The sequence below is a fragment of the Aethalodelphis obliquidens genome, unplaced genomic scaffold (assembly GCF_003676395.1).
Source record: "Aethalodelphis obliquidens isolate GAN/ISIS:26980383/991018 unplaced genomic scaffold, ASM367639v1 scaffold48, whole genome shotgun sequence".
Classification (NCBI taxonomy): domain Eukaryota; kingdom Metazoa; phylum Chordata; class Mammalia; order Artiodactyla; family Delphinidae; genus Aethalodelphis; species Aethalodelphis obliquidens.
This window is the reverse complement of record NW_020837992.1, coordinates 15,926,760-15,939,166: the sequence shown is the minus strand read 5'-3', so window position 1 is coordinate 15,939,166 and position 12,407 is coordinate 15,926,760. Positions and strand designations below refer to the sequence as shown.

Genomic DNA, 12,407 nt, shown 5'->3' with positions numbered 1-12,407 from the left:
AGTTCCCTGACCGGGGATCGAACCTGGGTCCCTGGCATTGGGAGCTCGGAATCTTAACCGCTGGACCGCCAGGGAATTCCCTCTAGGTTTATTGAGAAATAATTGACATACATCACTCTAGAAGTTTAAGTTATATAGTATGATGGCTTGATTCACATACACTCTGAAATGATTACCACAATAGGTTTAGTTAACATCCGTTATCTCATATAGCTACCATAAAAAAAAAGAAGTAGAATTGCTGGATCAAGTGGCAGTTCTATTTTTAATTTTTTGAGGAAGCTCCATACTGTTTTGCATCCTGGCTGCACCAACTTACAATCCCACGAACTGTGCACAAGTTCTCCCTTCTCTCTACATCCACGCCAAGAGCTTCAGTTTTTAAAGGTGATTTCAGCCCTGTTGGCTAAAGAAATCTAATTTTAACCCCTGTACCCCCTGAGGTACCTTAGCAATTATGCTAATAATTTTCAGTTCTATTGAAATGTCACATCTTTATTAAACTGCATTAATAAACAAAACTAAAAGTTATACCTCTTGGATACAATTCCAAAGGAAGGAGCCAACTCCTTTGCTTAGAGCCAACTCCAAGCAAAGTTAAGCAGTTCCAAGGGAAAAGTTTGTATAGCCTGACCTGACATGGCCACAGGGAGGCAGCAGAGGGTGAGGGATAGGCCAGAGCCCTCCACAGCCAACACGGAAGCAACAGCACTGATGAGGAAATACACGAGCCTGGGTTGAGTGAGTACTGTCTGGATTTAATGGCTCAGTCCTTGATTTCCTCATCTGGAATTCTGGAATGCTCTTCATATCAGATAAAATACAGTATGGAAACAGCTGTACTATACTTGGGAAAGTAGACTTGGAATCCTGGCTTTGAATTGTGACTCTTCCATTCTTTTCAAAAAGTCAATAAATAGTTATTGACTGTGTACAAGGTACTGTGCTGAGTACCTGGAATCAGATAACAATCATAGTTAATACTCGTGGGATATCAGCACTGTGCCACTTTTCTTTCATTCCGTGTTCCCTCTGAGGGGTGCACTCTTACTGCACTCGTTTACAGATGAGCGAAGTAAGCCTTGGAGAGGCTTAGTAGCTTCCCAAGGTCATACAGCGAAGGGGCCAGTTCCAGCCCCAACATTCCAACCCCACGAGCTGGGCTGTGTATCACTCAGCCGTGGTCTGTTCTGCCCCATCTTATCAAATAATGTGGCTCCCCATCTTGAAGAGAGTGGTTTAGTGAAAGAAAAAGAGCTGTGAAGAGGCAAGTGACAGTGCCATGTCACACATGAGGCGATCAAGGTTAGGACAGGGTGTCCTAGAATCATGGAAGTGGCAGAGATGAACTCTGGGCAGTGGATGTCTGGGAAGGAAGGCTTCACTTGAGGAGGTGATGTTTTTGCTAGATTTTCAGGAGGCCTTTTGAGGAGGGCATTCTCCTCCTCAGCCCCCAACCCCTAATTAAAAGAAAGACAAAGAGGGCATTACAAGCAGAGAGAACAGCATGTGTGTAAGGGCCATCTAGGCAGGGACGAAGTCAGGAGAGGGACTTGGGTCAGGTCAGCACGAACCTCGTATGTCATTGTAAGAGCTGGACTTTCTCTCATACTCAAAGGGGAGCCACTGAAGGGCTTAAATGCAGCCATGGCGTGCTCAGATCCGTGCTTTATGGATAAAGACTGACACGGCATGGAAAATGAACTGGAGGGGGAGAGCACTGGGGAGGGGCACCAGGTGGGAAGTCGTTTTTATAGCCTAAGTTGAAGAGGATGAAAGGTTCCTCTAAGAAATCTCAGTGAGGGTTTCCCTGGTGGCGCGGTGGTTAAGGATCCACCTACCAATGCAGGGGACACAGATTTGAGCCCTTGTCCGGGAAGATCCCACATGCCATGGAGCAACTAAGCCCGTGAGCCACAACTACTGAAGCCCACGTGCCACAACTACTGAAGCCCACGTGCCTAGAGCCCGTGCTCCACAACAAGAGAAGCCACCGCAATGAGAAGCCCACGCACCGTAATGAAGAGTAGGCCCCGCTCGCTGCAGCTAGAGAAAGCCCATGTCCAGCAACAAAGACCCAACACAGCCAAAAATATAAATAAATAAATAAATTTATTAAAAAAAAAAAAACTATAAAGACGTCTCGGTGAGCCGGGAGGAGAAGCAGCGTCTCTCCTTATCAGGGTTACAGGACCAGAAGGCTGTGGATATCTGAGGGGGATGATGATGACCTTGGTTTTGAATGTGCTACATACAATGAGCCTGTGGGACGTCCAGGGAGAGGAGTCTGGTAGGAAGTTGGAAATGGTCATCTAAACGTTTCTCCTGCTGGATTTAAAATTAATCATTAACGTAAGAGCCGTCTGCTAAACATGTATATGCTAGGCCCTGGGTGTAGAAAATTGGAGAGGGGGACATGCCTAAACCCCAGGAGTTTGCCGTCTGGTAAAGGGAGACAGAAAGGAGGGATGTAAGTGCTCCGATGAGGGTTAGCAGCAGTGGGGGCACATGAAGCACAGGCCTCAGGGGTCAGACCCAAAGGCTCAGGGAAGGCGCCGCAGAAAGACCCTTGAGCCGGCTTTTGAAAGATGCGTCCCCAGGCTGATGAAGGAGTGACGGGAGTAGGGGACACAGCAGGGAGGTGGTCCAGGAGGCAAAAGCAAGGAGGCTTGAACAGTAGGGTGAATCTGGGAACCGTGAAAGGTTTGTTTTCAAGGGGCAGGTGAGCGATTGGGAGCAGAGGCCGGAAAGGCATAAGCAGGCCGCTTTGCCTGGAAGCAGGAAGTGCTTTGCCTGGAAGCAGGAAGTGCTTTGCCTGCTAAGCCAAAGCCTGAAGTGCGCTGGGGGAGGACCAGAGCCAGTGAGTTTGAAGGTGTTGGAGACCTCTTGCCGGCTGAGTGATTTTCAGGAAATCCCTTAAACACTCTGAGAACCAATACAGTAGAGGTCCTGTGTTGGTTTGAGCCTGACACCTGGGAGACGTATAGGTCAGCCAAGAGTCGTTCTTCTTTATCTCTAATGAGTATCTACCACCTTCAGGCCACGCCATGGGCTCCAAGACCACCCGGTATGTGAGAAGAAGGGCTAGGAGAGGGGAACAAGCCTTGAGGATGGTCTTGCTGGATTGGGGAGCCTGCCAGCACCCACCCCAGTCACTGGATGTCCGTCACCCCCATTCATTTCTCCATTACTAGCCGATTACACCCACGTTTTCCTACGGGCACCCATACTGCTTCAGAAAATACACATTTGTGCCCTTGTCTAAAGTTACCCAGAATCCCCACCCACCATAAAGTGAGGCTACCTGCAGCTGATGGTACGGCTACTAGTTTGGTCTTCTGCCAGGCACATAGAATGCACTAGATGCAATAAATGCATGTAAAAAAGGCAAAAAGATGGAAGGAAAGTAATGAGAAGAGGACAAGGTTCCTACCTCCCCACCTCTCTGGGTACCATCTTTCTTCTTCCCTCATCCATCGTATCCCTCGACCATCCCTCACAGACTGGACTCACCCCCCGCCCCCCCGACACGGTGTCACTGGGTTCCAATCTCATCTCTGCCACTCTCTCGAGCCAGCTGCCCTGGGCATGTTCCCCTCTCACCCACCCACCCCCATGGCCCCAGGAGCTTCAGTTTCCTCATCTGTATTGTAGGGTTATTATACCTACCTCACAGAGCTGTGGTAAGGACTCAATGAGATCAGGGCCTGCCACGGTGTGTGTTCCCATCTTCCTTTCCAGGCCCTTAACCTCAGAATCCCTCCTGGCATCACGCATAGAATCGCCTCTTAGATCTGGGCTTCGAATGTGATTCCATGGGGTTTTCTACTCGATGTACCTGAAGTCTGGTCACTATACTCAGTTATCTTTATATAAACAGATAATTCAACATAGAGACGAATTTAGGGAGAACGAGTAGGTGATCGGCAGAGGGAGAGCAGATTGGATCCTCGCAAGCCTACCCCAAAGTTCTTTCCAGCCCAGCGCTAACCTCTCATTCCCTCTGCCCCGGGAATGGAACAGTCCCATGTACCAAGTGGCTTCCCAAAGCTCATCTCAGAGACGTCTATGAAATTATAAGGAATACTAACTCCCTGAATTTATATGACATCTTAAAAGGATACTAATGCAAATTGAAAATGGGCAAAGGTAAAAATGGCACAAAAGTCCCCCCGCAACTGATAATGTGTGGCTACTTGGCCGGGGCAACCACCCCTTGCTCTGTTCGAAGAAGAACTGGGAATGGCTTGTGCTGGGCCGGGTGGAGAGAGGAGATGGGCTCTGAAATGACAGCTGAGCCAGGTCCAATCAACACGACACAATGGCTTGACACAAGTTGGGCTGTCACCAGCTGAATGAAGTTACCCATTCTGGTGGCCACCGTTTGAACAGTCACCTCTGCCCGTACCTCGAAAGCTCCCCATGCATCCTATGGCATCTCCGGACGCCAGCTCTCCCACAAGACTCCCGCCCGTACTTCCCTTTCCCTCTTCCCCTGACCACACAGCCCTTGGAGACAGGATCTCATACTTGGGTTTTATTTTATTTCACAATAAAATAACATGCTGAAGCAGGAAAATGGGGATCGAGTACATCATTCACATCAGAAAACCAGTTCCAGCTGTCAACAATAAATAAATATTTAAACAGGGAGGAGTTCCTGACAGGCGCTAAGAGGTTCCCAGCATGTTCAAGAGGTAGAGTCCAGTGGAGAGGGAGACAGTCAGGCCGCCAGCTCCTGTTGAGATTCTCCAGTAGAGGCAAACTCAAATGACAGTAAATAACAATACAACAACACGACAACAGCAGTGAAAATAATGTGCCATGACCACTGTCACAAAACCAACAATATGTTAGACTTAAATAATTGTCTCCTGGAGGAGCTCATAGCGCAGAGAGAACAGTGTGGATTTTCCTGGGGCACAGGGGAGCTGCCCGGTTAATTCACCTCCCCAGCCTGGGCCCAGGCAGAAGTCCCACCACGGAACATGTGCTCAGTGATGCCATGAGGTGACCAGCGGGTTCTGATTGCCCCCAGTCCTGCTCTTCCCAGCCTCACTCCCAGCTTCTACGGTCCATCCAAGTTCATTGAGGTCCCTGCCTCATTTCTCCCAACACCCCAGTGAGCGTTACCTCACATCCACAGGAAAGAAACACGAGGCTCCCCTTCCATCCTGGGGAATCTCTTTTTCGCTGTTCTCATACCCACAAAAATAAAAGATGAGCTTGATTTAAAGAGGATTCTCTGGAACTGCCAAGAGATTTGTTTCTCAGGATCCTTTTCTCCCTCCTTCCACCCTGCCCGGCAAAAGAGCTGGACTAGCCGCTCACCAAGAGGCCCCATGCCCTTCTCCTGATGGGCCCCACATTCAACAGCAGCACGGAGCTAAGACAGGGCACATCCCAGCAAGAGGTCCTCAGCGGGCCCTGCTCACAGGTGGACCCTGATACACACACAGGGTCGGGGCACCCGCAAGAGGCCACCAGGAGCACCAAGGTTCATTTCACATAAGCAAGATGGCCTCTTTTCAGGGCTCTCTATTGATCTGGAAAGGGGCTTGAAGGCCAGTGTTTGAGGTAAAAATCTCATCTGGGGCAAGCATCACATTGGTTCTCTGGCCTTGACAAGACTGCCAGGCTGGACACAGGAGTGTTGAGAAATGCAAGCTAAGGAAGCCGCCGGGCAGCCCAGAGGCAGGTGAAGAGGACGGGATGGGAAGGCTCCACATCCACGGTTCCCTGTGTGCCCAGGACAGTCTGGGAACCAGGAAACCAGGATGTGTCCACCGACGGACAGGCAGAACGGCTAACCTGCTTGTCTTTTCCTCACTCATTTTCAAGTTTCCTTTTATCCACAAGTTTCCCAAAGCACCCTGGAATATCCCTTGCCCCGCTGAGAAGGGCCAGAGCCGATGCTGACTCTTGCACCATCCTTCTTTTCCCCCAGAGAGCCACACACAACCCTCCTCTTCAGCCCTTGGGCGCAGGTCCTAGAAGTGGGGGAACCCTCTCACGCACGGAATTCAGTCCCGCAGGGTCTAGAGGAGAGGGTGTCACCGGGTGGGCGTTTCCCTTCGCTGTCCTCTCTGGCTTTGCAGAACCCGCCCCCCCACACGGCGGCGGCGCCTCGGCTACGGGCGACCCAACCTCTCTGCCTGGCCGGCCCCCTCCCAGCCTGGAGGCTCAGGTATGCGAGGGCTCGGATGGGGAGGCAGAGGCGGAGGCGGCCGCGGCTTCGGCAGCTAGGTCCCGATAAGCTGGGGACTTCAGGAAGCGCGGGTACGAGTCCTTCTCCATCAGGGTGCGCGTCTTCCCCTGAGCCACGTCGAAGCACATGGCCGTGGGCGTCTGCAGGTTCGTCCTGGTCAGCTCCCTGGTCTCGTGGTCTATGTTCACCTGTGGGATGGAGGGCAAGCACGTGAGTGCGTGGGCGTCAGGGCACGGGGTGGCAGAGGCAGGAGGCCAGCAGGCACGGGAGGACTGGCACGTGGGGCAGTGAAGGCGCACTGGATTCCGAACACGGAACCGGGGGTCTCCAGAGTTGACCATCAACGGGCTTTTCAACTCTGGGCCTGTCCCCACCTTTGATCCAGTGTCTGTCCTCCAGTCTCTCAGAACGACCCAGGATATGTTGAGAATGGGTACAAATTCAACCTCTTTTCACCCATTCCACTGTAACAACCCGGGTTCAAGTCACCATCACCTCTGTCCTAGACTAGTGCCAGCGCCTGCTACCTGGTGTCTCTCTCTTCTCCCCTTAACCCTGGGCTCTATTCTCCACCCAGCAGAGCGAGCCTTTTAAAACCCAAGTCAGTTTGCTAGCAGCTCTGTTGTCTCCCGTCACTCAGAGGAAAAACCCAAGTGTGCAATGAGCCCACACGGCCACCTGGGCCGGCACCTGGCCATCTGCCACCTGTGTGACATCATCTCCCACTCTCTCTCCCTCATGCTCCATTCCACATGGGCCCACTTGCTGGTCTGTGGTCACAACAGGCACTCTCTGGTCTTTGCACTTTCCGTTTCCTGTGTTAGAATGTTCCTTCCTCCTTTTCAGGTCTCTGTTTGCATGTCACCTTATCAAACAGCCCACCCCTCACTTCCCTTTATAAATCGGAAAGACCTCACATCCTCCCACCCCGTACTCTGGTATTCCCTTCCATATCCTGCTTTGTTTTTATCAGAGCAGAGATCATTCCCTGACAATATTTACTTAATTGGTTATTGTCACCTTCTCCCACTGGGGTAGAGACTTTTTGTTCACTTCCATATCCTCAATGTCTATAATACTGCCTTGCATGTAACTGATGCTCAACAAATCTTTATGGAATAAATAAAAGTGCTCAGAAAATATATTGTACAGATACAAAAGCAAGGCATTACTACTCTCTCTCCACAAGGTGGCGCCATATTCTCTATCAAACACAGTGGAGGCCTGGGGGAAGGTTAAAAGGTCCACAGACCACAGACCTGAGGCAGGTCAACAAGGGGACTGAGCCAGGTTATCCTATGATGACCTGTCTCCCCAGTTGTGTAAGTGTTTTGAGCTCTAAAAAGGACTTCGTTTACAGAAGTGCATATGGACAGAAGCCAAAAAACCCCTGCCAACCCCTCCGGTCCCACTGGTGAGTATGAGGGTAAAAGGAGGCAGGGGTGGCCCGGAGCCTGGCTTTATAGTCTCCAGCCTCCTGTGACAAATGAGGCCACTGTATTTCTAAACTCGGCCCTTTCCTTGCTGGCCCCCCACCATCCCCGATTCTCAGTGGGGAAGGAGCAGGCAGGGTCTGCAGGATCCCTGGCATATGTCACGGCTCTGACCTCTTTGGGGGCTTCACTGCAGATGAATTCCTCAAAGATCCTGTGAGCCCGGGAGGCCAGCTTGGTAGCTGACCGGAGCTTCCTGAACTCCTCACAGGCCAGCCAGAACTCCAGGTTCTCCTCGCTGAACTCTGTCTTCAGGAAGGCGTGGAAGGCGGCCACTCCATCTGGGGTTGCAGGGAGAGAGAAAGAGACAGGTCAGACAGCGGGGACAGCCAGCCGGGAATAGAAGAAGAAAAGACAGCAATTGTAGTTAATGGTCTATTTTTAGGATGTAATTTTCTCCAACAAGGACCTGCCTTTGTATTCTGAATAGAGGCTGGCACACTAGGGGATCATTATTATTATTACTACTACTACTATTTTGCCCACACTTTTAGCATCCTCAGGCTGCCTCCACGGCACATGGGCACACATGTGCCATCCACAGACAGACACAACAGGGCCCCACTCACTTTTACTGCTCAGCAGCAAGTCAAATGACTCTCTCCACCCCAACACGTCTTCTGAGAAGTTTCTGCTAAAAAAAAAAAAGGCAGGATTTTAATTTAAAAAAAAAAAAATCAACAAACTACTGCACAGCACAAATCCTAGCCAGAACGCTGATGGAAGTTGTATAATTCACACAATTGTATAATTGGATAATTATTGGAGCTGATGCCTCAAACTCTTAGTTGGGGTTCAGGGAAATAGTTGTGTTTTCTAGAGGACAGCTCAGTAACCAGAAACCAAAGCAGGGAACTTCTGGCCCTCATTAAGTATCTAAGACTGTCTTCTTCACTGTCCAAAATTCTTTCTATCCCCCTGACTCTCAGAGCTTGTTTTGTATACTTTCTTAAGGAAATAAGGATCTTATGAATAGAGATTATGTCTACCCATAACCCCAGAGCCTAACGCAGCACCTGGCACAGTTGATGGTCAGTATAAAAGGGCTTCCAGGTAAAGTGCATGTCAGTGGAAGTAGTCACTAATTTAAAACCCTCCAGTGGCCTTGGACCCTGCCCTTGCCCTGGTTGCATGTGCAATGACATCTCCAGGTGCGAGAGTCTGGTAACTAGACATTCAGGCCCTGGGTATCTTCATTTGTTGGTGGCATTAGAAGCCTGGAGCCATCCACGCAGTCACCCATGAGCCAGGCATCCATAGCAGACCGGCTATGACCAGCTCCATTACAATCTCTAGGAAAAGGTCACCAACATCCACGCTGGCATGTCCTAATTTCTCCCGGAATTTTCCTTCTCAGGACTCCTTTCCTGAATCTGGCTCCCTCCCTCCAGGGGCCCTAGGCTTTCAGCAGGACTTACCCCTCTTTGCTGTGTTTACTGTCCCACTCGAACTTGCCAACACTCCCAGTACCGGAGCCCAGTTCTGACTTGTGAAGAAAGACCCCCAGCCGTGTCTTGAACTCTTTGGCTCTGGAAGACAAAGCACGAGCTTGTGAGGATTCTCCACTCGCTCAGCCAGGGCAGAGAGATTTACGAGGTCCCAGAAGAGCTCAGGTTAGTGTCACCCAAATTCCAGCCTTGGGGCTCCTGGGAACCCGTTAACTGTTCCCAGGGCCTAAACGTTGCCTCTCTCAGCGGTATCATGAACCCAGAAACAATGAAAGCAGTATTTAGGCTGTGCCTCGGTAGGTCTTATACTTTCTGGGTCTACAGTACAGCACACGTGGGCTTTTGCCCACTTAAGTCCCACTGATCCATCTCTGTGCCTGTTGATTAGCAGAAGGCAGTTCAGCAGTCTCTTAGACTTGTCACAAGTATCTCTGGAGCTGTGTGGAAGCTGATTTCTGCCTTCCTCTTTACTTTTTCCTTCCCAGCTCCAGCAAGGATTGGAGTGGGTGAGTAGCTCCCTGGGAAGCGGGCACATCCCTCACAGGGGCAGCTGCTGAAAAACACCTGCCTGCCTTTCCAGGGCCAGAGGGCCCCTAGACCTATGACTTAGAATGAAAACCAAGTGCTTAAGAAACCGGGGAAGACTCGGTTCTGCCTGGTGATGCCACCGTGGTTTTCCTGAAGCTGGGTCACCTGAGCAGAAGCGCCACTTGTCAGAGGGTGGGGAATGGCAGTAAGCAGTGGTCCCTCTGCTTCCCTTTGCTTTGCCTTCTCCGTTCTCGTCGCCCATCCTTCTCTAAGACTCTAAAGAGGCATCTGAGAACGTGGAACCAAGTTGACCTCCGCCTCTCGTCACTTGCGTCCCATTCTCCAGCCCACCCAGGTCTGCAAGCCTGCCGCCACTGCACTCCCTAAGGTTGGTGGGACTTGTTCTTCTTCCTCCAGGCAGCTGGACAAGCTGCTCTTACCTCTCCAGGCAGTTGGTGGGGAAGGCGGCCAGGGTCCGGCACATGGCTGCGGGTGCAGGGCAGCACGTCGTGTGGAGGATGGTGACGGGCTCCAGCGGGCAACGCAGGGCGCAAGGAGGCAGAGCAGCAGCGGGCAGCGCCTCTCTGCGCAGATTGGGTTTATTCAGCTGCTTGCGCCGAGCCAGCGGCTTTTATTGCCTTGGAGGGGGCGGGGCGGGGTGCGCGCCGCCGACCAATTGGAGAGCGGTACTGAGCGCGGGCGAAGGCGTAGGAGGGGCCTGCAGCTCGACGGGGTGGGGCTCGCTGCCCGGGATGCGCCGCTACCCTCGTGCAACCTTCACACCGCGGGGGTGCTCACGGGGCTAATCCCCTCCTCTTGGCGGACACCAGCGTGGGGAGGGAGAAGCGGCAGAGAACTCACACGGAGAAGAGAAGCGCACACCCAGTTTAGTAGGGGGAAAAAAAAAAAACCACCTTCTGCCGCTAGTAAAAGCAGGAAACCAACTCAGCGGTGCCAGGAGGATTGGTGTTGAGGTGCCTCCTCGGGGAGGCACGCACGGTGTCGAGCACAGCCTGAGCCTGAGTCTGTTGGGTCCTGCAGGACCGGAGCACAGGAAGCAAGCCAGGCAAGAGAGCATCATGGTTATACTGATAACTTCCATTTACTGTGCTCCTACCCAAATGGCCACGGGTCAACTAAGTAAGCCCTTTGTCATCATCACCTCCATTTTATAGATGAAGAAACTGAGTCAGAACGTTAGAGAGACTTGCCCAAGATCAGAGTTAGAAATAGCAGACAAGGGTTGGGGGTGGTGGCTGGCTTTATTGAGCATCTACTATGTACTTTTTTTTTTTTTTTTGCAGTACGCGGGCCTCTCACTGTTGTGGCCTCTCCCGTTGCGGAGCACAGGCTCCGGACGCGCAGGCTCAGCAGCCATGGCTCACGGGCTCAGCCGCTCCGCAGCATGTGGGATCTTCCCGGACCGGGGCACGAACCCGTGTCCCCTGCATCGGAAGGCAGACTCTCAACCACTGCGCCACCAGGGAAGCCCTACTGTGTACTTTTTTACTAAGACTCGGGTTAAATAACTTGCTCTAAGTCACACAGTTAAGTGTTTTGCCAGAAGTCAAATATGAATTTACCATGCTTTTTCACTGCCCCTCCGCAGATTAGAATCCCACCACCTCCGGAACTAGTGAATGACCCTGCCTTTAAGCAGTTGCTAGCTGGTTCGGCGTCCTCATCTCTGAGATAAAGGTAATAAATGCTCTGCCTCTCTCCTCACTTTCCCATAAAGGCATCACAGCCTCCCCATTGCCCCTCACTTCCCTTTGGGATTGCTGTTAAGAGGCTGCACTTGAAGTTAAGAGTGTACCATCTAGGGATAGATTTCTCAGTTTCAAATCTGGGCTCCACCATTTACTGATGGGAGACTTTAGGCAAGTTTCTCAACCTTTCCATGCCTCTATTTCCTTGTCTCTAAAACGGAAAACATGATGCGCTTATTTCATAAAGTTGTTGTGAGGACTAAAGAAATGTAATTCTTAGTTTGAATTCCCCAGGAGACGGGAAACTTAGTTGCTCGGAGGCAGAGACTTGCTGGGGAGAGTTCTGGGAACTAAGAGGGTGTGAGGGAAGCAGGCTTGGGCAGAGGGAGGAAACGAATGCCGGAAGCTGGTCCCAGGGGGTGCTCTGGAGTGGGATGACTCTTCTGAGCAGACCCGCAGTGAAGCAAGGGGCCGGGCCTTTGTATCCCACATCAACAGTTCATTGGACGGCCTAATTTTAAACGAGGCAATTCCCTCTGTTAAGGGAGAGACGGCTGTGAGCCTACAGCAGCCAGCACCCTGGGGAATAAGGGCCTGGTCCCAAACGCAGATCTGAGAGACACACCACAGCACCTGTAGCCACACCTGGAAGGTGCTTGGGACAGAGCTCAGCTCGTAGTCAGCGCTCAGTCAACCTCGGCTCTCAGGTTTACTTAGTAGGGTTACAGGGGTTGCTAGACAACAAGGAAAAGTAGCAAGTTTTTTTTGTGACTCTCGGAGTTTAGGTGTTTATTTCATGAGGGGCGTTTAAGAGTTGCTATTCCTCAGCGGCGCCTGGAAGTAAGGGTCGGAAACCAGAGGTGAAGAGGTTCCACCTGACAGAGCCAGTGAGAAGTCCCAGAAAAGCTGGTCAGGGAAGGAAAGGGGAAAACCACAGAGGGGAAGAGGGGAGGAAGGCCTGTGAGAGAGCCGCTGAGGCACCGCTATAGGAAAAGAGGCCCCAATCAGAACAATATGGGGG

At 51.5% G+C, this 12,407-nt stretch overlaps 1 protein-coding gene across 2 annotated transcripts; it reads right to left on the bottom strand.

Annotated features, from left to right (window-relative positions):
• Positions 1 to 4,531: 4,531 nt before the first annotated feature.
• RGS16 (regulator of G protein signaling 16) lies at positions 4,532 to 10,230 on the bottom strand. 2 transcript variants are annotated; one of them, XM_027083079.1, is made up of 5 exons: positions 10,118 to 10,230; positions 9,120 to 9,230; positions 8,271 to 8,335; positions 7,816 to 7,982; positions 4,532 to 6,396 (listed from the first exon to the last, which is right to left on the bottom strand). In XM_027083079.1, the coding sequence occupies exons 1-5, from the start codon at positions 10,159 to 10,161 to the stop codon at positions 6,184 to 6,186; spliced, it is 600 nt and encodes a 199-aa protein (XP_026938880.1). In that variant the 5' UTR covers positions 10,162 to 10,230; the 3' UTR covers positions 4,532 to 6,183. The 2 variants fall into 2 exon arrangements, with proteins under 2 accessions (XP_026938880.1, XP_026938881.1); XM_027083080.1 differs by having other exon boundaries at positions 8,271 to 8,332.
• Positions 10,231 to 12,407: the final 2,177 nt, after the last annotated feature.

Bases quoted from the DNA above. Each gene is read 5' to 3' on its own strand.
- RGS16 (XM_027083079.1), bottom strand. From the start codon at position 10,161: ATGTGCCGGACCCTGGCCGCCTTCCCCACCAACTGCCTGGAGAG. The intron at 9,231-10,117 runs GTAAGAGCAGCT...TTTGTCTTCCAG, and splicing joins CCCACCAACTGCCTGGAGAG to AGCCAAAGAGTTCAAGACAC. The intron at 6,397-7,815 runs GTCAGAGCCGTG...TCCATCCCACAG, and splicing joins GCAGTGAAGCCCCCAAAGAG to GTGAACATAGACCACGAGAC.